General features: G+C 32.7%; 1 protein-coding gene across 5 annotated transcripts in view; it reads left to right on the top strand.

Annotated features, from left to right (window-relative positions):
• CDH12 (cadherin 12) overlaps positions 1-26,463 on the top strand; it is a 981,162-nt gene that overhangs the window by 909,130 nt on the left and 45,569 nt on the right. For all 5 annotated transcript variants that reach the window (XM_060295685.1, XM_060295681.1, XM_060295683.1 and 2 more), the window contains 2 exons: positions 11,717-11,904; positions 25,998-26,251. In XM_060295685.1, the coding sequence (XP_060151668.1) occupies positions 11,717-11,904; positions 25,998-26,251 (442 nt within the window). The remainder of the gene's footprint in view (positions 1-11,716; positions 11,905-25,997; positions 26,252-26,463) is intronic.

Genomic DNA, 26,463 nt, shown 5'->3' with positions numbered 1-26,463 from the left:
GCTAGTGGGAAGCAGCCGCATAGCACAGGGAGATCAGCTCGGTGCTTTGTGACCACCTAGAGGGGTGGGATAGGGAGGGTGGGAGGGAGGGAGTTGCAAGATGGAAGAGATATGGGGATATATGTATATGTATAATTGATTCACTTTTTTATAAAGCAGAAACTAACACACCATTGTAAAGCAATTATACTCCAATAAAGATGTTAAAAAAATTCCTGCCACTTTTATACAATCATATATATGTATTTATTCATACTTGTTCTTGATTCTTAAGAGAATTGAATGAATTGAATAATACTATCTTTACTTTTCTCAGTCAACAGTGCACTCTATAAGACAAATATCTATATGTATAAATATATTACAACCACCGTAGAATTCCATAATAGGAATATGATCAGAATAATTATTGGCATAAATAAGATACAGTTATTAGATCTAGCTGGGATTATTAGGAAATATGAAGGATAAAGCATTTAGGAAGAAATATATAGTAAGAATTTAACAGACTGAAAGAGAGAAGGTTGGTTGAAGAGTGCCGCACTCCTGAATTATACACATGTATTTATGTATGTATGTGTGTGCTTTTGAGTAGAGAGGCAATATCATAAATCAATATGTTTAAAAAATAACTTTGTTAAGTTGGTAAACACTGAAGTAGAGAGATATGGCACAAACCCAGGGCAGTTGTTTGGAATAAACAAACAGCCAGAATTGAGAAATACACAGCAGCAGAATGGAAAGGACTTTGTGATCTATTGGATTCAGAGATAAGTAAGATAAAGAGCATGTGAAGAAAGTATTTAAGTAGGAGACGGTTTTTCTGCTGATATGCTGAAATTTGAGTGGAAATGAGCAAATGATGGCCGAAAATATAGGGAACCTCAAAGAGAAGTCAGAGTCAAAAAACATTTCTGAGAGACATTTAATGATAGAAGTGACAAAGGAAACTTGAGGCATGCATGAAATTAATCAGATTAAAGAGGGCATAGTTCTTTAATTTTGAATGTAAGAAAATCCAGGAGGTAGAATGAACAAAGGTATAAAGAGAAGCTTAAAAATCACCACCTCAAACCTTTAATACATATATTTCTGACAATGGTGTATATTTTTAACCACAGTTGTGAAGGTATCCTAAATTCTCATTTATGTCACATGGTCTAAATCTATTTCATATTTGCCTTATTATTAGTCTTAGCATTTATATAGGCAAAGAAATTGGACTTATACAGTATTTATGAAAGTTAAACACGATATAAATAATACTAAAACCATGGAAACAAAATATTTTGCACATAAGATATCTATTTTATTAACAAATATTGGACACAATAAATTATTTCCTTTAACAAATAATGTTTCATGGATTGCTAGTTTTATAGAAAAGTAAATGCAAAAATGGCTATATCATTTTTTTGTATGTATAAAGGCATAAAAAATTAATCTCTTCCCTCAAGCAACTCTGTGTATAATGGAGAATTATACTATTTGAAGTAAAATGAATGATAGACTTATGCACATGATGATATACAAATGTGTAAGATGGGTACCAAATCATTACAGAGCAGATCTGAGAGGATGTAGAAGGAATTAATATCAATATTAATTTCTGAAACCTCTAAGAAGAGTTAGCCAGTGGAACAGCAAATGTGTACCAAAATATTTTAGACCATTGAAAAAACATAATGTATTATTTAAAGAATAGTGAAAAAATGGAAGTGCAAAAACAAGAGAAAATTTCATCAAAAAATGACTTGAAGTTGTCATTGAAAGAATGAAGAATAGAATTTATGTAAAGGGGGATTAGGAGCAGTGGGAAAATGAAACATTTTAGGCATGAGCAACAAGATAGGGAAGAGATATGCAGCGTTCAATTATAAAATACAGTCAATTAAAGAAAATTTAAACCATTGTATACATACATTAATGCATTAACACATGATGAATATTTAGAAATAAAATTTGTAGATCAATGAATTTGGTGCTGTTGAAAAAATTAATTTTGGTTAAGTTTATTTTCTAGACTAGTCTCACAATGTTTCAAAAAAATCTGTGAAAAAACAAACTCTTGGTTAAATAAGTATTCCCAGGTGAATTTGAATTTCAAACATTTTTCGGGCCTAGTTTGTAAGATGTTGAATATATTTATAATTTATAATAAAACCTCAGGTGTAACCCATTTTTGTGAAATTATTGGGCAATATCAATGAGAATTATCCATCTACTATGTTTTGTTAGGTGGGTCAGAAATTACATAGACAAGGACAAAAGAAATGTTTACATGATTAATGGAGGTTTTAAGGGAATATTAAATGTACTCCATAAAATGAATGCACAACGGAAGGTTATTGATGCACTTGAAACGTTGTGCACTCTTGCCAAAACCTACATCATGTTTACTATGTAATGGAAGTAGTGGCTATATAAATCATATATTAAAAATACATATTTTTGAGAATCAGGAACACTTTTTATTCTGACAATCATTAAGTAACATAAATGGGTTTTTGTTTCATAGTTCATTTGGAATTGGTTTGGTTGGAATTTTCAATACTGGCAAGTGAATGACGAGACAAGGCAAAGCCTGTCAAGCCATCCATTTCCAAACTGAAGCCCCATCTGCACTGGCCCAGTTTGGCTTGGGGGTGGACTGGCAGACAGGAGAAGTCTTAATTTTGCACATGGATCAAATCACTAATTAATATGATATACTGGAAATTTCTGATTTCCAGATCTAGATTTTGGTAATTAAAGTCAACATAAGACTACTATTTGAAAATGAACAGAGAACGCAAAGCATACTGGAAATGAAGAAAGTCTAAAGGAACAGTGAGAGACAAAGGAAAAATAAGGTTTTTACTACATCTTGCATGTTGTACTTTTTTAGACTAATGGTAACATGATGTGGGATAGTCTAAAAGTTCAGGAAGCTGAGATATCCCCTCTATGATATTATTTTTTTCTATGAAATATGAGACATGGTCATATGAGATATGGTTTTTGCTTTTATTACCTTTTTATTTTCCATAGATAAGGCAGATCATTTTGTGTGCTATTATACTTGCTTAAGTAATTAAAACACTAAAATATTTATAAAGCAACATTTTACTTCTCTGTAATTAGATGGTAAATCACACACACACACATATACACAAGATCACTATTTGAACAATTTAATGTCTGACTTCAATCACTGAATCAACAGTTTTATAGTAATATGCATTTATTTTCTAAATTTTATTTATTTGTTTTCTTTTATGAAGTTTTTATTTTGTTTTTTAAAAGTGTACAATTCGGTGTTTTTTACTATACACAAAAAGTTGTGCAACCATCTCTACTAATTCTAGAATATTTTTATCATTCCAAAAAGAAACCACATACCCATGAGCAGTTATTCCCCAGTTGCTCTCAATTGCATCCTCCACTCCCGTGCATAATTTTATCTACTTTCTGTCTCTGTAGATTTGCTTATCTGTACACTCCATAAAATGGAGTAATACAATATGTAATCTTTTATAACTAGCTTGTTTAACTTAGCACAGTATCTTTAAAGGTTAATCCATTTTGTAGCGTGTATCAAAAAATAGTTCACTTTTATAAATTGACATATATTTGACATACAATATTATGTTAGTTTCAGGTCTAGAGCATAGTGATTTGACATTTAAATTCATCACTAAAAGATCACTACAGTAAATCTATTGACCATCCATCCTCATACAAAGCCATGACAGTACCAGTGATGATATTCCCTACTCTGTACAATATAACACTGTGATTATTTATTTTATAACTGGAAGTACACACCTCTGAATTCCCTTCACCTATTTTGCCCATCCCCATCCCCTTCTTCCCCTCTGGAAACAATCCATTGTTTTTTCTCTGTATCTATGAGTCTGTTTTTGTTTTGTTTTGTTTTCTATTTTGTTTTTTAAATACCAAATATAAGTGAGATCATATGATATTTGTCTTTTTCTGTCTGGCTAATTTTACTTAGTATAATACCCTCTAGATCCATCCATGTTGTAGCAAATGGTAGGATTTCATTCTTTTTATGGCTGAGTGATATTCCATTGTATATATGTACCACATCTTCTTTATCCATTCATCTCTTGATGTTCATTTAGGTTGCTTTAATATCTTGGCTATTGTAACTAATGTTGCAATTAACATATGGGTGCATATATCTTTTTGAATTAGTGTTTTTGTTTTCTTTGGGTATATATCCAGAATTGAAATTGCTGGATCATCAACACTTATTTTTTGGCTTTTTGATGATAACAATTCAGACAGGTGTGGGACAATATCTCATGATTTTGATATTTACTTCCCTAATGATTAGTGTTGTTGAGCATCTTTTCACGTGCCTGTTGGTCATCTGTACTTCTTCAGAAAAATGTCTTTTCAGGTCCTATGCCTATTATTCAATTTTTTTTTTTTTTTTAGTTTATGAGTTCTTCAAGTATTTTGGGTATTAACCCTTTACTGGATATATCATTTGGAAATATCTTCAATTCAGAAGTGTGTTTCTTTAGTTTTTTAATAGTCTCATCTGCTTATTTTTGGTTTTGTTTCCCTTGCTGGAGGAGACATATCCAAAGAAATATTGCTAAGATAGATTTTAAAGAACACACCACCTATGTTTTCCTTAGTAATTTTGTGGTTTCAGGTCTTAAATTTAAGTCTTTAATCCATTTTGAGTCTATTTTTGTATATCATGTGAAAAAGTGGTTCAGTTTCATTATTTTTCATGTACCTGTCTGGTTTTCCCAGCACCATTTATTGAAGAGGTGATCTTTCCCCCACTGGATATTCTTGCCTCCTTTGTTGTAGATTAATTTACCATAAGTGTGTGGGTTTATTTCTGGGGGGGGGTCTCTATTCTGTTCCATTGATTTACTGATCTAACAGTACCATTGACCTAACAGTACCATACTGTTTTCATTACTGTAGCTTTGTAGTAAAGTTTGAAATCCATAAGCATGATACTTCCAGCTTTGTTCTTCTTTCTCAAGATTTCTTTTGTTATTAGTGGTCTTTTGTGGTTCCATACAAATTTTAGGATTATTTGTTCCAGTTCTGTGAAAAATGGTATTTGTATTTTAATAAGATTACATTAAATCTGTAGATTGCCTTGGGTAGAATATTTAACAATATTAATTCTTCTAATCCATGAGCATGGTATATCTTTCCATTTGTTTGTAAGTTTTCAATTTCTTTTATCAATGTCTTTTAGTTTTCAGAGTACAGGTTTTCACCTCCTTGGTTATACTTATTTCCAGGTATTTTATTCTTTTTGATCAAATTGTACAGAGGATTGTTTTCTTAATTTTTCTTCCAACAGTTATTATTAGTGTGTAGAAATGCAACAAATTTCTGTAAATTAATTTGGGATCCTACATCTTTACTGAATTAATCTATTAGTTCTAATAGTTTTCTTTTTTTCTTTTTTTTTTTTTTTTGGTGGAGTCTTCAGGATTTTCTATGTATAAGATATGTCATCTGAAAAGAATAACAGTTTTATGTCTTCCTTTCTAATTTGGTGCTTTTACTTATTTTCTTTTACTTATTTTTCTTGTCAGATTGCTGTGGCTAGGACTTCCAATACTATGTTGAATAAAAGTGGTGAGAGTGGGCATCCTTGTCTTGTATCTGATGTTAGAGGAAATGCTTTCACCTTTTTACCATTGACTATGATGTTGGCTGTGGGTTTGTCATATATAGGTTTTGTTATGTTGAGATATGCTTCCTTTATACACACTTTGTTAATAGTTTTTATCATAAATGAATGTTGAATTTTGTCAAATTTTTTCTGTATGTATTGAGATGATCATATGATTTTTATCCTATGATAATGTAATGCATCACATTGATTGATTTGTGGATTTAGAACCATACTTGCATTCCTGGTATAAATTCCACTTGGTCGTGGTGTATGAACCTTTTAATGTATTGTTTAATTTGGCTTGCCAATGTTTTGTTGAGGACTTTTGCATCTATATTAATCAGGGATATAGTCCTGTAAATTGATACTGACCTCACAGAATGAGTTTGGAAGAGTCCCTTCCTCTTCAAATTTTTGGAATAGTTTGAGACAAATAGGTATTAACTTTTCTTTAAATGTTTGTTAAAATCCACTTGTGAAGCTGTCTGGTCCTGGACTTTTGTTTATTGGGAGTTTTTTGATTACAGATTAAACTTCATTACTAGTAATTGGTCTGTTCAGATTTTCTATTTTTTTCTGATTCAGTCTTGGAAGAATGCAGTGCTTCTTGGAATGTATTCATTTCTTCTAGGTTGTCCAATTTTTTGGCATATAATTTTTTGTCATAATCTCTTATGATCCTTTGTATTTCTGTGGTGTCAGTTGTAACTTCTCCCATTTCATTTTTATTCATTTTAATTTCTTTTCTTCTTGATGTGTCTGGCTAGAGGTTTATAAATTTTATTTATCTTTTCAAAGAACTAAATCTTAGTTTCATTGATCTTTTCTCTCTACATACATACATATATATATATATATATATATATTAACCTCTATTTCCTTTATTTCTTCTTGGCTCTGTGCTATTTTCTTCCTTCTAGTAACTTTAAGTTTTGCTTATTCTTCTTTTTCTCATTCCTTTAGGTGTAAAGTTAGATTGGTTATTTGAGATTTTTCTTCTTTTCTGTGGTAGGCCTATATCATTATAATCTTCCCACTTAGAACTGCTTCTGCTGTTTCACATAGGTTTTGGAATGCTGTGTTTCCATTTTCAAACTCTGTGGTTGTAACTTCCCTCCTGTTTGCCAGTTATCATCCTGGGGGTGTGGGTCTTGAGTATAATCCATCTCCTCCCCTTCTACCCATCTTGTCGTGGTCCCTTCTTTATATCTTTAGTTTCAGAAAATCTTTTCTGTAAGACTTTAGGTTGTTCTCATAGATAGTTGCTCTTTAAGTAGTTGTAATTTTGGTGTGCCCAAATGATGAGATGAGTTTAAGTCCTTTCTACTCTGCCATCTTGATTCTCCTCTCTATTTTCTAAAGTTGAAATGTAAATGTAATATTTCAAGTAATCACCTCCTTAAGTGGTCTGAAGTATATGCTTTCAAGTTCTTAAAAATGCTTAACATTCTTATCAATTTGAAATAATTTCTACTTAGACCAAATTACCTCCAACTTAGTTATTTGTTACATATAGATACGTTTTATGTGCAGCTGAACATTGACTTCTTATGTATTGTTTTTCAGTAACTTTAGATTAGTTATTACTATAAGCATAAAATAAAATGTATTTCAAAAGAGAAGTTGTAATGGATTATTCCATCTTCTATTTATTTTCTATTCTTATGGCTGAATGTTGTCACAGTACTGTATAATTCATTCATTCATTTAATGTATTTATTCAGGTCCTATAATCTTTATTTCTGATTAAACTGTAACATATTAATTTGTATTTTGTTAAGTAAATATATATTTTTGGTGTTTTCATCAATACTTGGAAATTTTCTCAAAGAAAAAGAAAGGGAAATATATATCCTTTGTCCTTAGGTATTAATGAATGTGCACACATGCACACACACACACGCAGTGCAAGTTCTAATAATCAAAATATAATTTTTTGAGTAGCATTAGTTACTTAGAGGATGCCCACTTAGCCTATAATTAAGTAACAAATACTTTTACCTTTGGAATTAACAGGGCACATTACCTGTAAGAAGCTAGAGAATTTGATCACTATAATTCTACCTTAGTTCACTACATGCAGTTTTCTCCTTTTCTATGGGAACATGGTTATTTTTGTTCAGCCTAGCATGCATATTTGATAACTATGTAAGTATATATTCTTATTGACTCTGTGAATAATTTCTTGTCACCTGTCTTCTATCTTAATGTGTGTTGTAGAAGTAGTGCCATTAAGATGTTTCATATGTGTCAAAAGTAGGATGTCCAGAAAATGATGGCAGTGTAATTACATGGTACATCATAAGCGATCCAACTTTGGCACAGGTGAAGATTTACTTCAGTTTTGAATTAATCTTAATGACCCTAGCTTTATTGCTGTTGAGTTTCTAGAAATGATAAAATGTCAAGTCATTGGAAATAAAATGACAGAACCTAAACAATCTGACAAGACTAATGCATAGTTTCTCTGATTTGTTCCATGTTCTGTAGACTTTATTGCCAACTACAATGTTCTACTGAGAAATGCTTGTCTTAATGAATGCATCTTCCACCTTACTACAATGTATAACTGTTATGCAAAGAACAGAAAATTCAGTGCTCTCTATGTGTTTGTTTTATGTACACTAAAACCTCAATGTAGAAAACAGATGTAAGTGGAAAACACTGTTTTACTTCTATTATATCTTAATTTTAGTAGGGTATGTTAGTTGAATGCTATTAAGTCCATCTTTTTAGGACAAGACTAATATTTCAATTTAATGACAAGTTTTCCAGTGCTGTTAGATAATTATGAATTTTGCAGGCAAACTACATGCTGACAACTTTTTCTAAAACTGCTATTTAACTTATATTGATAGAGGATTGCTAAGTATGGCTGTCTTCACATTTATTATTAGCCTCATAATATGTTCTTTTATAAAACATAAGAGTCATATCTCAGCCTATAGTCTTGAAAAGGCATATAGTCTTTCATCTATAGTCTGTATTATCTGATGTCCTTTAGCTAGCCTCTCAGAGTTTAAATTTTTTTCTGACATTGAAAGGTCTCAATTCTGGCTAAACTCTTCACCTTCACTAACCATAAGCCTAAGTGATAACACCAGACTAGATTATTTCCCTTGATTTTTTGATTCTATTATTTTTACTTTTAAATGTTCAAATGAAAAGCGAACTCATAAACCTAACATGTAACCTAAAGTTGCTCCCCCCGAATAGCTTGGATAAAGTAAGCAGAAATTTTCCAAGCTTTTACGTTAGATGCCCATATTTTCCTAAAGATTCCATTCAACCCTCCCGTTTCCCCAGTGATGCAACACCATCACCATCATGCACTGCTTGGCCATGTTTTTAACTTGAAATCCACTACACTTGACAGCTCCCTGTCTCTCTCAAATCTCTGCCAGCTATGTCTTCAGTAATTTTTAGTCATGTTTCCTAACTAAGTATCCTGTTAGAGGAGCATTTATTTTCCAACATAGACCTCCACTGCTCTATTTGGAAAAATTCAAGAACTTTCCTAACACTTACTGATGTACTGTTAGATTAGACCATGACAGATCACACTATAGATTCAAGGCTTTTGGTGTTTCTTCATTTCAATATCACAATCACACAATGAGACACAAAGGTTGTAGACACGTTTCTGGTAAATCATAGGTGCTATGAAAGGAAGAAAAAAGGAAATAAAAAATACTTCACATGTTCTATGCCTTGTCCTCTTTCTTTGGAATTTGTCACTGAGAAATTTAGTACAACTTTATATAACTGTGTCACATGCTTTCTTGCCACATTAAACAGGAATTCAGGCATCCTTCTGTTTGCTAATATCTCAGGAGTGCTTCAGTAGGATTAGGGTTTAATATGGCTATCGTGAAACACATGTTCTATAGAAACTAGGTTGCAAAAGCCACATTATGTCTTGCTTATTAATCATGGCTATTTGAACTCAGACAAATTCCCCTTGAATATCTGTCTTTACCCTTTTTGGAGGCAATGGGTATACAATGTAACCCATAATTTTATTCTTTTTCTTTGCTCATGTTTTCTCAAATTCAAACCCTGTTTTGAGTTCACAAACATTGGACAACTCTATAGGATAGCCACTCTCTTAATTGTTTAGGGAGTAAAGCCTAATGAAGCATAATTATAGTCTATGAAAAGTTGCTAGTTTGATAGATAAATATGAATTCTTCAACCAAAATTATTTTATAATGTCTACATAACACTCCATTGTTGTCACTTGAAGTATTTTTATTTGGTATCTATTTATTTATTTAACATTTACATTTTCTCTTTTAGAGAGATTTCTCATATCTTGTTTGAAGGCAGTTATACTGTTAATTAACTATTAAGTTAACTAATTAAGCAAGTATTTTATACCACTGTAAAATGTACTTTCTGTCTATTACATGGAAACAAACAATTTTAGGTAAATACTTAGCTCTCTTGAGACTAAATATATTATATGTCCCGTTGAGGTAATGTCCACTGGATGGATATAAATAAGGCTGATTTTAACATTATAGGAGCAAAAGGTAGATATCCTTTTTGGGGGCAGCAGGTAGAAAGGCAGATGGCAAGATTTAAGTGCTTCCTGGGCTAATGAAATTGGAAAATTTTGTAAACGGTTGTGAAACAACAATAGACCTCTAAAAATAACTGGGAATAAAGAATTGACAATTTGGCAGAATCTCCATAAAATGTGAAAGATTATTTTTTCTCATATCTCAAAGGAAACAATTGTAATACTGTAATGTAGCTTGTTGAATGAACTTCAGCATCCAAAAAACATATTAAAACCTTCCGAATTTAATTGCTATAAATGTAACTAGAATTTCAAATCAAATTAATTACCCTGGTTGCTTTACTCATGGGAAAGTAGAATCAAAAATCTACTAACAGAAGCTTAAACTGGTGTCAATATTAATTTAAACTTTATATTTTTGTGTTTAGTTTTGCTTTAGCATTTGCATTTCCTCCTATTTTCTTTCTTTCCGTTTTTTTGATTTAAACAGACTGCTGTTTAACCTATTAATATTTATATTGGTGAGATATCAGTAAAATAGCCCATATTTTTTTCTTCACGTTATACCTTACAAAATTTTGTAAACTCTTTTAAACAATGTATATATTTTCATTTTTGTGAGATACCATAATTTTTCTTGATTCTATTATATTTTATATAGATAGAGATTTTTATAGGATTTTCTGACTCAGTATCAAATTTATAGTAATGTTGGTGTTCCGCCTGGTGGTACACAATAAGCATTTTACTTTTCTCTTTTCCTTAACGTTAAAAAATTGGGAGATAGAACTTTATATCCTGACTTTAAAAGTGTGTAAAAGTACCTGGAAGGGAATCTACTAAAAATTTACTAAGTAGAAGTTGAATATTAGTTTGTAGTATACTATACTTAAATCCATTGTAGATTAAATATATGTACATGTATTTAATACATAGATATAAAGATATATATATACACTTATCATTTTACAAGTAATTTTTAATTTAATGATTTATACTTATTGAAGAAATAGTTCATCTATTATTATATTCATTTACATATATGTTTTATATTTTTGTATGTTAGGACACATAGCCTTATTTTTCTATAAATATCTAAATATCTGTCTTCTATCTATCTATGTATCTATCTATCATCTATCTATGTATCTTTTTAATCTATGTCTTGTATCCTGGATTCTTTTGCATTAGTATCAGTTTATTTCATGACTATTCCCACCTTCACATTTGATACTGGTTACACTTAGATGGTGCTAGTATGTAAAATATTTCTTCACAGTAATTTTAATTTAACACTTCCTACTATTTATAATGACCAATTGAAATTCTACAACAGAATCTATTGAAGTGAAAAGTGAAATTATTACTCCTAATTATAATCTTTAACTGGATAGCAAATTGCCTTTCAATTTTGCACTATTATGTTTTAGAGTTGATTTATTTTCTGTAGACTATATTTTCAAGGCTGGTAATCTTATGTACTTTACTAACTCCACTGTATACAAAAATTATATATATCTTATCAGGCATTTTCCATCTGAAAGTTCCCGAGTCTTCCCCTATTGGCTCAGCTATTGGAAGAATAAGAGCTGTGGACCCTGATTTTGGACAAAATGCAGAAATTGAATACAGTATTGTTCCAGGAGATGGGGGAAATTTGTTTGACATCGTCACAGATGAGAATACACAAGAAGGAGTCCTCAAATTGAAAAAGGTACATAGACATGTTTTTCAAAGTAGATTACCCAATAAAAATTAATGAACAGAAAGACTAAAACTTGAAAATGACAGAAATTTTAATTTTCCTTCAATGAGCAATATTTTAAATTAAAAAAAAGACCAGGTGACTATGAAGTATTCACTCCCAGAGACACTTTTATTCTGTGATTCACCAGGTATATATTTTGTGTTGAAAAAATTAGGCTTATTAATTTGCTTAAATCCTTAAAAAATTCTTACCAGAGTCTAATTTTAATTTAATTTTTTAACATTATCAACTCAGACGAAAAGGTTAATTTAAAAATAAGATCTAGAAGTAAACTCTATGCACACCAGGCTTGGTCTTGCCCCTTTTATTACTTTTCTGAGAATATAAATATCTAATTCATACATTGTTAGTGAGCCTGGACCTCAAACTGGAAGAATTCTGATATGGGCGAGCGCTGCTACTGGTAAGTGGACGAAATGAGAATGGGTAGCGCTGGGTTTGAGGGGCTATGACAAAGGAAGTGAAGAGAAAAATTATCGAGAAGGAGGGAGAGGACAAAAAGGTGAAATGCGGTGGGAAGCCCTCGAGTAATGTTAAATTGTTTTATATAAAAGAGGATGGAGAGCAAAATTCAAAATATTGGAAATGAATCCTTATCTCAGTGTATGTAGTTTGTTTTTTGTCAGGTAGGGTCATGAAGATGAAGAATGTAAATGTGAGAAAGAAAAAAATCATGACTGTATTTGGTGTGTGTAGATTATTTCTATAACAATGAGGTAAATTATAGGAATTTCCAATAATACAGCGCAGGCAAAAAAATGAGCTTCATTTAATTTAGTACAGTTTTTCCCTCTCCCTATTATAGCAAAGTGCACTCTATTTATCCCAAAAGGTGGTATACCATACACATTTAATTTTGATACTTGTGATTATTTTAACCTGCAAAAAGTATTTTTACATTCAGTCCCATTAATCATGCTACTGTTTCCATATTTGTTCAGGAACTCTGAATTTTATCAAAGAAACAACATATGTGGTAATAAAAATAATCCTGAAAAGAAACAGTTTTCATGTAGATGATTTATCAACTTTTAATTCCTACTATTGCAAGAAAATTGTGCTTTGTCTAGAAATTAATTTAATCACATGGTCCCATTCAGCAAAATTTTTCATTTATGCTAAATTTTCAGAGTATACCTAGAAAAAATAATTGTGTCAAATGTTTATTCCATTATTATTTTGTTGTGGTTTTGCTTGTTTTTCTTTTTTCTATTCAGTAACAAATCCCTTAAAATCTTGTCACAAGTTTTTAAAAATGATCTCAATATATAACAATGCTTAAAAGGTGTAGAGATATTAATTCATATTAAACAGATATAAATTCTCTTAGTAATATGAGAAATAATAGAAAATATTTTATATCAATGATTCATAAAACTTAAGTTTGAAATTAAATATATTTACAAAGTAAAATTGAGGTACAAAAGAGTTACATTGTATATAATATATATATTTATATTAATTTATATTTACAGAGATACAATGAATGCATTTTATATTTACACATAGGATTTTATATTTTGTATTGATTTACACTTATTTACCATCTATGCCAATAAATGATCAATGTCTTAGTGTCAATCTGGGAAAATGTATGACTTTCTTTTTTACTTTTTAACACAATTGAAAAGGGAGTAGTGTGCTAACTATAGAACTTTATATTACCATGTAAAAGTGGATTAATCATTGAAAGTAATGATGTAGTTATATAAATAAACTTTTTGTAAATACTTATTATGCATAATCACTAAAGCAAGAAGAATATATCTTCTCCCTTTTTAGTGTATGGAGATGTCATAAAGAGTGAAAGAGTCTTATTTATTTTGTATTCATTTTGTTTATTTTTTTTATTTTCTAGTTTTTAACTAGATTAAAAGTGATATTTGTGAAATTATAGCATACCTTTATTAAAATGGATTTACATATAATGTATAAAATAGTCTGGAAAGTATATCTCGAAGTAAATATATATATATATGTATGTTTATAAATACATATATTTTTCCTCCTGCAGTGGATAAATAACCGTTGCCCATTTTGCTGGCATAAAATTTGTTATCTAAATAAAGCTCAGGGTTCATAACTAAAATTCACTCCTTCATTCACCATTGATGCAACAACCACTAAATCCTAACCCATTCTGGACTCTGGGGGGCAGTGAAGGAAATGGACACATTCACTCTGCTCAAGCAGCTACTGTTCAACCAGGGAAGTTAGACAATAAGTAAATTTAAAAACACTGTCAGTGTTAAATTTAAGTTTTCAAAACACAAATCAGGGTAAAAATAAGCAATTTAGAGGGTAGTGGCTATCCTACAGTGAGGTAGTCAGAAAAGACTTCTCTGTTAGGATGAAATTTCAGCAGAGACCTGAAGGAAGCAAAAGATGAGCCATATGGTATCTGAGTGATGTGTGCTCCAGAAAGACTGAGCAGCAATTGCAAAATCCCTGAAATGGGAGTGTACCGGGCAAGGAGGCCAGTGGCACTGAGTACAGTGAATGGAGGGGCCCATAGCTGGAGATGAGGTCAAATATGCCGACGAATGTCCCATCATGGAGATCCTTGCAGACCAGGCAAAGGCTTGAATTAAATCGTGAAGAAGACCGTGGCAAATTTCTATCTAAATTACCATTACCCTTGGTAAAGCCAGGATATGCTGACTTTTCTGAGGCGAATAATGACTAGGGAGTAAGGACAGAAATAGACCAGTTAAGAGACTATAGAAATAATCCAGGAAGCCAATGATGGAGATATGGTCCCTGATCTTTATAGCAATGAAAATTGTGAGAAATGGTGAGATTCTGGCTAGATTTTAAAGGAATGGCCCAAGTATATTTTTATAAATGTTCTTAACATCCGGTAAATTATGTCAAACATTTGAATAGATTTGTTTTTAGCATTCTAATTTGTTTTACTCTCTAAGTAAGGAGACACCAGAGGCAATCCATACCAGCTAACCTCTTATTCTGTTGGAAAAGAAAATTGCAACCTACAGACTACATTTATAAATCTGCAAAAAATAACTCAGGGGAACATTTTTGTAACAAAATTTTGAAATTATCTATTTATCTATCTACCTACCTACCTATCTACATATCTGGTGTATGTATTATTTTGAGTAAATGTGTGTGTGTGTGTATATGTGTGTGTGCGCACACGTGCTCACATACATATATAGATATATGACTTGAATAACTATGGCAGTATATTTTTCTAAAAATAAAACAATGAGGAAATATTCTGTTCACTAAAGCCCACGAAAAACTCAAAATTAATTTAAATAATGTAAATTCTGTACTTTTTATTGAGGTATAATTGACACACAAAATTTTATATATTGCAAAAGATCACCACAGTAAATCTAGTTAACATCCATCACCACACATAGTTAAAAATTTTTTCTTGTGATGAGAATTTCTAAGATTTACTCTTTTTGCAACATTCAGATATGCAACACAGTATTATTAACCTGTAGTCCCCATATAGTATCTTACATCCCCGTGACTTACTTTATAACTGTAAGTTTGTACCTGTTGACTCTCTTCACTCATTTCACCCCTCACCCAACCCCCACTTCTGGCAACAACCAATCTATTCTTTGTAATCTATGAGCCTGTTTTTTTCTTGTTATTTTTCTTTTATGTTTTTGTCTTTTGTTTTAGATTTCATATATAAATGAAATCATATATTTGTCTTTCCCTGTCTGACTTATTTCAGTTTGCATAATGCCTTCAAGGTCAATCCATGTTGTTGCAAGTGGCAAGATTTTATTCTGTATCTCTATATCTCTAGGTTCCACATCCAAGGATTCAATCAACTGTGGATGGAAAATATTGGGGAAAAAAATTTTCAGAAAGTTCTAAAAGGCACAACTTGAAGTTGCTGCACACTGGCAACTATTTACATAGCATTTACTTGTATTAGGTATTACAAGTAATCTAGAGAATATTTAAAATATATGGAAGGCTGTGCATAGGTTATATGCAAATACCACTTCCATTTATATAAGGAATTTGAGGATGCTTGGATTTTGGTATCTGCAGGGGTCCTGGAGCCAATCTCCCGTGGATACAAAAGGATGATTGTATATACCACATTTTCTTTATCCATTCATCTCTCAATGGACATTTGGGTTGCTTCCATATCTTGGCTATTGTAAATAATGCTGCAATGAACACGGGGTTGCATATGTCTTTTTAACTTAGTGTTTTTTTGTTTTCTTTGGATAAATATCCAGAAATGAAATTGCTGGATCATACAGCAGTTCTATTTTTAACTTTCTGAGGAACCTCCATACTGTTTTTCATAATAGCTACACCAATTTATACTTCCGCCAACAGTGCACAAAGATTTCTTTTTCCTCACATCCTCTCCAACACTCATTTTTTGTCTTTTTGATAATAGCCAGTGTAGCATATATGAGGTGATGTGTCATTGTGTGTGTGTGTTTTTTTTTTTTTTTTAGAAGATGTTGGGGGTAGGAATTTATTAATTAATTTATTTTTACTGTGTTGGGTCTTCGTTTCTGTGCGAGGGCTTTCTCTAGTTGTGGCAAGCGGGGGCCACTCTTCATCGCGGTGCGCGGGCCTCTAACTATCGTGGCCTCTCTTTTTGCGGAGCACAGGCTCCAGACGCGCAGGCTCAGTAGTTGTGGCTCATGGGCCTAGTTGCTCCGCGGCATGGGCATATGGGATCCTCCCAGACCAGGGCTTGAACCCGTGTCCCCTGCATTAGCAGGCAGATTCTCAACCACTGCGCCACCAGGGAAGCCCTCATTGTGGTTTTGATTAACATTTCTCTGATGATTAGTGATGTTGAGCATCTTTTCATGCACCTGCTGGCCTACGGTTCTTTAGATATTTTTTGAGTGAACACTGTATTATAGGGCTATTTATGCGTGTGTTCAGAGAGTTCTCAGAAGACTTTATCTTGAACTTATTCAGAGTCCCAGAAGAAGTAGATGTAAAATCATAAATATGTATGTAAATATCAACAGCAGTATTTGTTCCATAATGATCTTAAAATTACTCTTTGGAAACTTCTCCCTGCAATATCTCAGCATAGAATTGCAATGAAGAGTTTTGATGTAAAACCAAATTCATACAGAAATTATGTTTTAAAGTATATTACATGCATCTAAAAATCTAAAAATATATACTCTACATTTGAATATGTATCTGTTTTTGAATATAATGATATTCTTTGTTTTCGGAGCATTTTTCTTTTTTAAGCTCACTTAAAAAATAAATGAAAATGCTTAATATTCTCTGAAGCACATATTCTCATTATAGTTTTATTTCCAAAATTTTTATTTACTTTCCCTTCACCATTTCCCCCCCCCTTCTTTCTGCATGGAGGGAGGGTGTACATGTATAAAAATGATGGTCATGCTTGTATGAGCTGAGAAGAATGAAAAAAAAAGCATTTTTATTTTATTTCTTTTAAACCTCAACTTGGATTCAGTTTATGAGCACTGTGACAGAATGCCATTTCACTGTGTCACTTTGAATTCAGAATAACATTATGCAACTTTATATATCTCTACAAGGCACAAGATATATATATATATTTTTTTAAAGAAACAAACTATTCTTACTTTATACTTACGTCCTATTGCACTGAGGAAAGAATGAACAAATAAAAAGTACCCTATATGTTGCTAAGTATTATAGCAATAGAAACAATAACAAAATTAGGGTAATATAACTTAAAAATTTTTTTTGTCACATCTAAAAATTAGGCGATAAGTTACATTTAAAATAAGAGAGAGTAAGGTATTTTAAATTCAGCAATTTCATTCTTACATGAAAAGTTAAATGAAATACATTTTTAGTCAGTAGTTTTTATTTCCTACTGGATAAGTGAGAATAAATATATACTTATTGGATATAAATATAAAGTTTCATGAGTTAAAAACATTCAAGAATGGAAAATACATGTTTATTTATAGGCACACTGTGGTTTTCTTGTTACTGATTAAGAAATTTAGGCAATTAAATAGTGGGATGAATACTTAAATTGTACAAAAGAACAATTTTAATGTCTTGAATAATTTCTAAGCCAGTTCTGTGCTATTTCTACAAAATATCTATCTGGAACTAACAAGTAATGATATCTGTTTAAAATAAAGAACGGTAAAGTGATTTCCTATTTAGTTTAAAATAAGTAAACTTTTTTGGAATTAAAAAATCCTTACTATTTTGCTGTACTTGGCAATATTATTTCATTTCAAATAACCATAACGTGATCACAGTGAATCCAAGGTGAATTATTTTCTTTTTCCTTAAAAACAAGAGCTAAAATATTTTATTCTTCACCATAATTTTAAATAAATAGGCTAAACTCTCAACTGGTCTCATTGGACAATTTTATTTATGTCCCATTAGTCACTAAAACTCATTTTCTTTTTGACATCTCAAATAGCAGGGGAGTGAATTCACATCAAATGATTTGGTAGCATAGCACCATCATGTGGTTAATTTTTGAATAACTCTTAGAAAAAATAAAAAAATTAGGAATACCTTGTTTTATATAACCAAGCATACACCTCAATTTATTGTTTAAAATATTCCTGTTTTTGTCATACAAACATGAAAATTTCAAAGAAAAATACGTGGTGTTTGTTTCTGTAAATATTATGCTCCTGTTTTTGTAAATACTTATCTTCATCTTCTTTTTAAACATCTCACTTCCCTAGTCTCATCAACTCTCAACTAGCCCCCAAGTTGACATAACAAATGAACATTGTTTACTGCCTTGTAGACATTTCTAAGTTGTGTGTGTTAGTCTTTTCACATTCAAAATGTCCAAAGCTGAATTCCTTGTCTTCTCCCAACCAAAGCATGCCTGTTCACATTTTCTCCTTCCTGGATAAGGCCCTACTTCCTCTCCAGTTCCTTAAAGCAGAAATCTAGGCTTATTCTTATGCTGCTTCCATTACCATGAACTCCCCTTTCTGAATAGGATGGGAAGCCTGATCACTGATTCCTTCTGAACTTGGATTAAAATTACCCTTTCTGCTCTTCATGGGTTGACCTACAACAATCCTTGTTACTCTTTTCCACCACTTCAATGGCTATTTTCTGAGCCACACACCTTATGTTCATCCATTTACTTTATGAGTGAATGGTTGAAACCTACATCTGTTTATTTTACTCGCACTCCTAATCTGTTTCTGACTCCTATCACTAGTAAGATAAAGAGCAAATGGTATATTTTCTATTATCATCTTCTTCATACACACACACACACACACAGACACACACTCACACACATATTCACCTGCTACATTCCAACCACACCAAACTCATTGCAATTTCTACGGAAGATGCTGTGTTATTCTTCCTTCTGCATAGAAGGCACCACCTTACATGAGCATTTCTATTAATTTTTTCCTGTTCTTTAACATGGCTCTCACTCATGTCCCTCACCAAAGAATTCCTTGAGTACCTCAGGGAAAGTTGATCCCTCCTTACTTTCTTCCCCAAATGTTACCATTTCTGTCCAAGCACCTATGAGACTTAAAGGTACTCATATTCTAAATGCATCTGCTTCTTTCTACTATAGTTTAAGCCCCTAAAGATACTTTGCCATATCTATATCTGTGTCGCCATGATAAAGGAAATGCTTAAAATATACAGGGTGTTTAAATTTCTTTTAAAAAAAAATCATGTTGGTTTATTGTTTTAATTTCAGATGCAATACTTTTCTTAGTATTCACATACCATGCAGAGTTCAACATGTTTTTAAAGTATTTAGAAAAATATTGCTTTACTGATTATATAAATGAGAAATATGAAGCTCATTGGAGAAAAGTAAATTTTTCAAGACTACACAACTTGCAGTAAATTATAGAACATATGTGAAAAGCATATACTTTCAACTATTGTGAAGAACAATATATATTAGAAGGTAAAATGTGAGAGTGGACATTCAAGAAGTTGAAAAGAATTCCCCCTCCCCCGATGGCCATGACTTACACTGCATGTGCCTATAAAACGTATATCTTGCTTAGGCATTAGTAACAGTTGATGAAATCTTTTCTTTCTTAGGGAAAATATCACCACAAACACTCAAATAAAAGCACTAGGTGTACTTCCAATTCTTTTTTTTTTTTTTTTTTTTGCGGTACGCGGGCCTCGCACTGTTGTGGCCTCTCCCGTTGTGGAGCACAGGCTCCGGATGCGCAGGCCCAGTGGCCATGGCTCACGGGGCCCAGCCGCTCTGCAGCATGTGGGATCTTCCCAGACCGGAGTATGAACCCGTGTCCCCTGCATCGGCAGGCGGACTCTCAACCACTGTGCCACCAGGGAAGCCCCGAATTCTTTTTTATTTTGTTTTATCTTAGTTACTGAATTTGTTGCAAAAATTATTGTCACTGAAATATGGCTTAGAAACGATGCCATGATTCTTAAGTTAATTCATTAAAATTATCAAAAATTTGCAGTTCTGCACAAAAACCTAGAGTTGATAACTTGCCCACAGAAAAATTAAAATCATTTCTAGTAAATAGTTCTGTAAAAAATTTTTTAGAGATAAGGTATATTAATTATATGTTTCTTCATTTTAATATTTTTACTTGACAGACACTTTTTGTCTGGTAATTCTATTGTTCTTTTAAGCTTTTAAAATTTTAGAACTGAAATACTGTTAAAATTTGTCAAAACTAAAATCTACATTTTAAAAATGGCCACATTTCACTGTTTCCCCTTTATGATAGGGGCATTCTCATCTGATAATGTGACAACTTTTATCCATCAGATAACTGCTTGACATTTTTTGTATGTGTGACACTGAGTTGAATTTCTTCCTCAGTGATGATGGGATATACCAGACCCTCCCATAGCTCCCTCTCACATAAACACACACACATTCTTCCCCATCTACCCCTGACACACACAATACACATCTGTCTTCCAAGTTTTGGATTTTTCCATAGCACTTATTACCACTTGGGATGCTACCATTTGCTTATTTATCTTATGTCCCATTATACTATTTTCCTCATAAATCTTACCACTAACTGAAAAGTATTATTTACTTATTATTCATCCTGACTCTTCCTCTCTCTCTAAAAAAAAATGGACTTAATTTAACTCATGAACCAAGATATCCTCAATTCCTACTGTGACAAAATAAAATCTACTCAAATATTTGATTCAATTTATGCAGAATTAAATTGAATAAATCAATTAAAGAAGTAGGTACAGACATCATCTATGGATGATTTAATATGAGACTTGAGTAGTGGTAGAGTTTTAGACTAATTTATTAGCTAATAGGAAAGTCTAGCAAGGAGTAAATGAATTGACTGCTGTATTGTTAAAAAAATTAAGTTTGAGGAACTTGATTTTCCTTTAAAATGATGCTTGATCTGAAAGTCTTATCTTTTTAGTTCAGCCTCGTATCATAAACCTTCCTTACAAGAGCTTGTTCCTAGTGTCTTTTTATCTTTGTTCAGCCCGGTATAAATCTGCTTTCTTGTTGCTTGTCTTGAAAAGCATCTTCTCTTTCAGATACATTTACAGCCTTCAGTTATTTGGGTTCATTGACAATTTTCCTTTCCATTCACTGTTAAGACCTATGATATGACTGAGAGAGTAGAGTCATTTCTAAAGGATACATTTTGTTAAGAGTGAGGACTCTACTGTGATGGTGAAAATGGTACATGTTCATCATAAAAAAATGAACCAGTAGAGAAGAGCAGAAAGTAAAGAGCGATGAAAGCACAAGGAGTTGTGGGTCAGAGCATAGTATATGTGAGTCTTCTGCTCAGGGTCTTCCAGGCTGAAATCAAGGTGTAGGCCACTGCTGCGACTGATCTGAGGCACAGAGTTTTTTCCCAAGATTACTTGTTTTGGCAGAACTCATTTCTTTATGGCTTTATGACTGTGGGCCCTACTTTTTTGCTGGCTGTTGTTCAAGATCCGGTCTCAGTTCCTGGAGGCACCCCAGGCACTTGTCAGGTGGGCTCCTATATCACAAATTTACTTCTTCAAGGCCAAGAGATCATCTGTAGTACCTCCTTCTACTAAGGCTCACATGATTACATCAGACCCTTCAAGCAAAATCTCCCTTGTGGTTAACTGGATGTTAAGTGATTAAAGACCCTGATTATATTTCAATCATTTATTTTTCCATAAAACTTAACAAATTCAAGGGGTGATATCCCATTCAGTTCAGAGGCCCGTCACACACTCAAGGGCAGCAAATTTTACAAGAGATTATAGAAGAGATTATCTTGTCCTTGTGGGTGAGAATTTTGGGGACACCTTGGGAATTCTGTCTACCAAAGCTACTTTTCAAATTCCTCAAAATATAACTCTAGCTCTCCGTTTTCACTCAACATTATCTGGAAACATGATGAGGCCTGGAAGAGCACAGGGAATTATTCTTTTGTATTTCATGCCAAAAATTGCTCATCCCTCTTTGAAATGAGAAAATATTTTGGCACTTGAATATTTTATGTAGTTTTTCATGACCTGGACCTCAGCAAAGTAAAAGCAGAGAAAGTGGCTAAAAACAAAGAATCAGAAAGATTATATCTTGCCCAATTTTTTCCTTTTATATTCTAATGAACAATTAAATATATCCTACTCCATTTCTTTTTTAAATTTATTCATTTATTTGGTTGTTCCAGGTCTTAGTTGTGGCTCACCAGCTCCTTAGTTGCAACAGGTGGACTCCTTAGTTGCAGCATGCGAACTCTTAGTGGCAGCATGCATGTGGTCTAGTTCCCTGACCAGGGATTGAACCTGGACCCCCTGCATTGGGAGCACGGAGTCTTAATCACTGCGCCACCAGGGAAGTCCCTCCATTTCTTCACAGTTTAGGTTTCTTACTGTACAACTCCCTACGATATAATTGTTTCCTGAAAATCCTGGTTTCACTAACCTTCCTTTATCGAAACATCCTGAGGACAAAGGAACTACTCAACTAAATTCTATTTAATCAATCATTTTCTTACTTTTCTAGAAAGGTTCATAAAACTGAATGCACCCCAAGCAGTACCACAAAATTTTCTATTTATTGTGCGAGAGCTAAATTATTTCCACTTCATAATAATGGATTTCTGTTATGGAATATGATTCATTTCCTAACAATAATAAAAAATCCTGTTTTTTCTATACTTGTTTCAGATAAGAGGATTTTTGTTGATTACAAAGTTAGATGAATTTCATTCCTCGCTGCCATCCCACCCCACCTCCTCCACAAAGAGTGGTGGGTAGTCTGTCAGATGAGTCGGATAAAGTCAATTAGAGAGAGATTGGTATTGATTTTTGTTTTTGCTCTTTCTGAGCTATCCGGTTTTATACAATGGCATTGCCTAAGGGCCAGGGTCACGAAGAGGTAAGGCCCTCTAGGATATTATTGTGGCATTTCTCCTACAATTTTCTTCAGTTGTTTGATCACTGCAGGAGATAAGTTTTCAGTCATAAAAGAATATCTGTATGTACAGATAGTTTCTTTCATCTCACTCTTTATCACCCTACCCACTAAATATTTGTCTACTGTGACAGGTCAGGAGTTCTTAAAAGGCATAGATTATGTCTAATCTCCAAAAACAAAATATAGAAAAGGTTTTGGAATTCTCCCTTCATTCCTGGGTTTGAAATGGACTCCAAAGTGGGAAGTCAAGTCCATCAGAGAGCAGTGACATGTTAATTAACTAGGTAAATAAAATTGAGATCTTGTCTAGAAAGAATATGCCTAAACCTACAGACAATCAGAAGCATTCCGATGTCTAGGAGAAGTATAGAGGGAAAGGATGAACAATTGGTACTAATTTCTACATTTTAAGAGAAGTTAATTCTGGGCCAAAGAAGGGGGTAAGTATCAGTCAAGGCAGCTCAAATAGCCTTCTAGGCAAAAGGACCTGAGATGATAAAATCAAAATCGTCTTACACTAGAAGTTAGGGGTAACTATGATAAAAAATTATATTGTTTAACATTCATCAAGATGGCATTTAGAGTTTACAAAACACGAAGTATATTTCTATATGTTCTTTAACTTAAACTAGCTTGTACAGCTTATAAATTATACATCACTCAGGCATCTCTTATGGCACCTGATTTCTCTTGAATACATCAAATGATGGGGGACTTACTACTTATTCAAACAACTCAGTCATTAAACAAGATGGCAAACCTTATTTATCTTTGCCTCATTCTGTCCTCCTGGAATGTATCCCAGGTCTTACCACCATGTAGGCAATCAACACTTTTTAAAATTAATTTAGTTTTGAATGGTTTCGTTTGAGATTTCTTCTTTTTCTTAGCTTAAAGTTGCCATGTTTAATAATTTATTGTTAATTTCCCATTGAGAGACTTATAGAATAACCCTAACTGATATTCAATATTTGTAAAGGTTTATCCTTTTTTGTCTCTGTCTTCTTCATTCCAGGATTAACATTCGAAATAATGGTAACAGTTTTGCATTTTTGGTTTGAATAATATTTTGTTACCCTATTTTGTCAATTGGTTGGCTTTTCTTGAGCCTGATCCTTTAACAAAACACTGTAGTCAAACTGTGGGCTGATCAAAACAGTAGCATCATTATCTCTTTTTCCAGATATTATGTTTCTGTCTGTTTAATCAACAGTCCCAAAATCAACCATGACATATTAGTCAATAACTTTACTTATATTGCTTTAAGACAAATCAAAAATCTTAGCAAGAAGACAGAAATTGAAGAAAATCAGTATTCTATGTAAACAGGTATGAGTTGAATAAATAAAAATATAAAAACTAAAAGAAAGCATCGAGTCCAAGGCAAAGAAATACATGAATAAAATTTGGACGAATTAAACAAAATAAGGGGAACGATTACAGGGAAGATAAAGATAGATCCCCCTGAGTGAAAATTACTGTGAAAGAAACTTAATGTCAAGTCCAAGAAGTGTTACTGTTTGCTATAAAAAACTTATAGATTTGTGAGTTTTTAAGGATTTCACAGTGATTTTCTTTCTTTTCTTTTCCCTTCTTTACTGGAAAAGCATAAAACAGCAATCTTGTCCTTAAAAGAGAGAAATATACCCACTTTATTTCCCTCAGGTGTACTGAGGCAAAATAGAGATATGTTGACACAGCAATTAGCACATCATGGGAGTCATACCAGAGGGAATTAATTTAGAAAACAGAAACTTCTAAAGGTCCCAGAAAATCACTATGTTAATTAACTATGTTAATGTTAATTTCATGTCTTAGTTTGTCATACGTGATTAGAAGTCACAGCCAGTGACCTTAAAGTTTTCATTTTAATAAAACACTACAGCAACAACATATTTCTGTAATATAATATTTCCAGTTATTGGGAACATAAAACTAATATTCAGAAAAAGGTAAATATAAGCAGTGTAAAGTGAAAAATCAACGATCAGTGACTCCAAGGACAAATTACAACCAAATATTTTGTCTCATGTTGTTCTTTAATCCTATATGTTCAAAGCCTTAATTCTTGGTCATATATCCTGATCATGCATTACCGTGCCTACTAATTCTATGTGTAATGCTGACAACACAAAGGACCAAAACTCTGGATATAGTCCTTGGCAGCAAAAATACCTAGACATTAAAAGTATTCAATAGAAAAGGATATTATTGTCAAAATAATAAAATTTGTCCAAGAAAAAAACATAGTTTGCTACACCAAATTTTTAGCTGGAATCTAAAAGTATCATTTCAATTTTGTTGTACTTTTAATTACTGCTTAATTCCACCAGATGTCAGTACTGGATAAGAGCATCCTTAATAGGTACTTGATCTCCTGCAGTTGTAACCACTCATGTGAAAGGAATAAGCCCTATCTAGTACATATGTGTGCATGTCATTTAAATGTATGCAGCTGATGACATGTACAAGTTACCCAGACACTTCTACAACTGGTCGACTCTTAAAATGTTTAACTTGTACTTCCCTTACCCACTAATTATTAAAGGAAAATGACCATTTGATATTAACTTGCAAATTACTCTGTCCACCATCGTTGCCACATCCTATATGAATGTATCTCCTCACTTTTGATTTGTCCTCGCTACAGCCATTGGATTTTGAAACAAAGAAGGCTTATACTTTTAAAGTAGAGGCCTCCAACCTGCACCTTGACCACCGGTTTCACTCTGCGGGCCCTTTTAAGGACACTGCCACAGTGAAGATCAGCGTGCTGGATGTGGGCGAGCCGCCGGTTTTCAGCAAGCCCCTCTACACCATGGAGGTTTACGAAGACACTCCAGTTGGGACCATCATTGGCGCCGTCACTGCCCAAGACCTCGATGTCGGCAGCAGTGCCGTAAGGTAAGAAAAAGAAACGTTTTCTTTTCTGTGTCAGAAAGAGAAAGAAAATAAAACAACACTCTGACCAGGCTCGCATGAATTATTTAGAGAATACAACGCTTGAAAATCACTTTACATAGTAAGTATAAGAATAGAAGAAAAAACATAGGATTTAAACAAAAACATCTGATATCAATCCCTGCAACAGGATTTAGTAGTGACCTGATGTTAGG

Source organism: Globicephala melas, chromosome 3, assembly GCF_963455315.2.
Source record: "Globicephala melas chromosome 3, mGloMel1.2, whole genome shotgun sequence".
Lineage (NCBI taxonomy): Eukaryota > Metazoa > Chordata > Mammalia > Artiodactyla > Delphinidae > Globicephala > Globicephala melas.
This window is presented reverse-complemented; position numbering and strand designations above follow the sequence as displayed.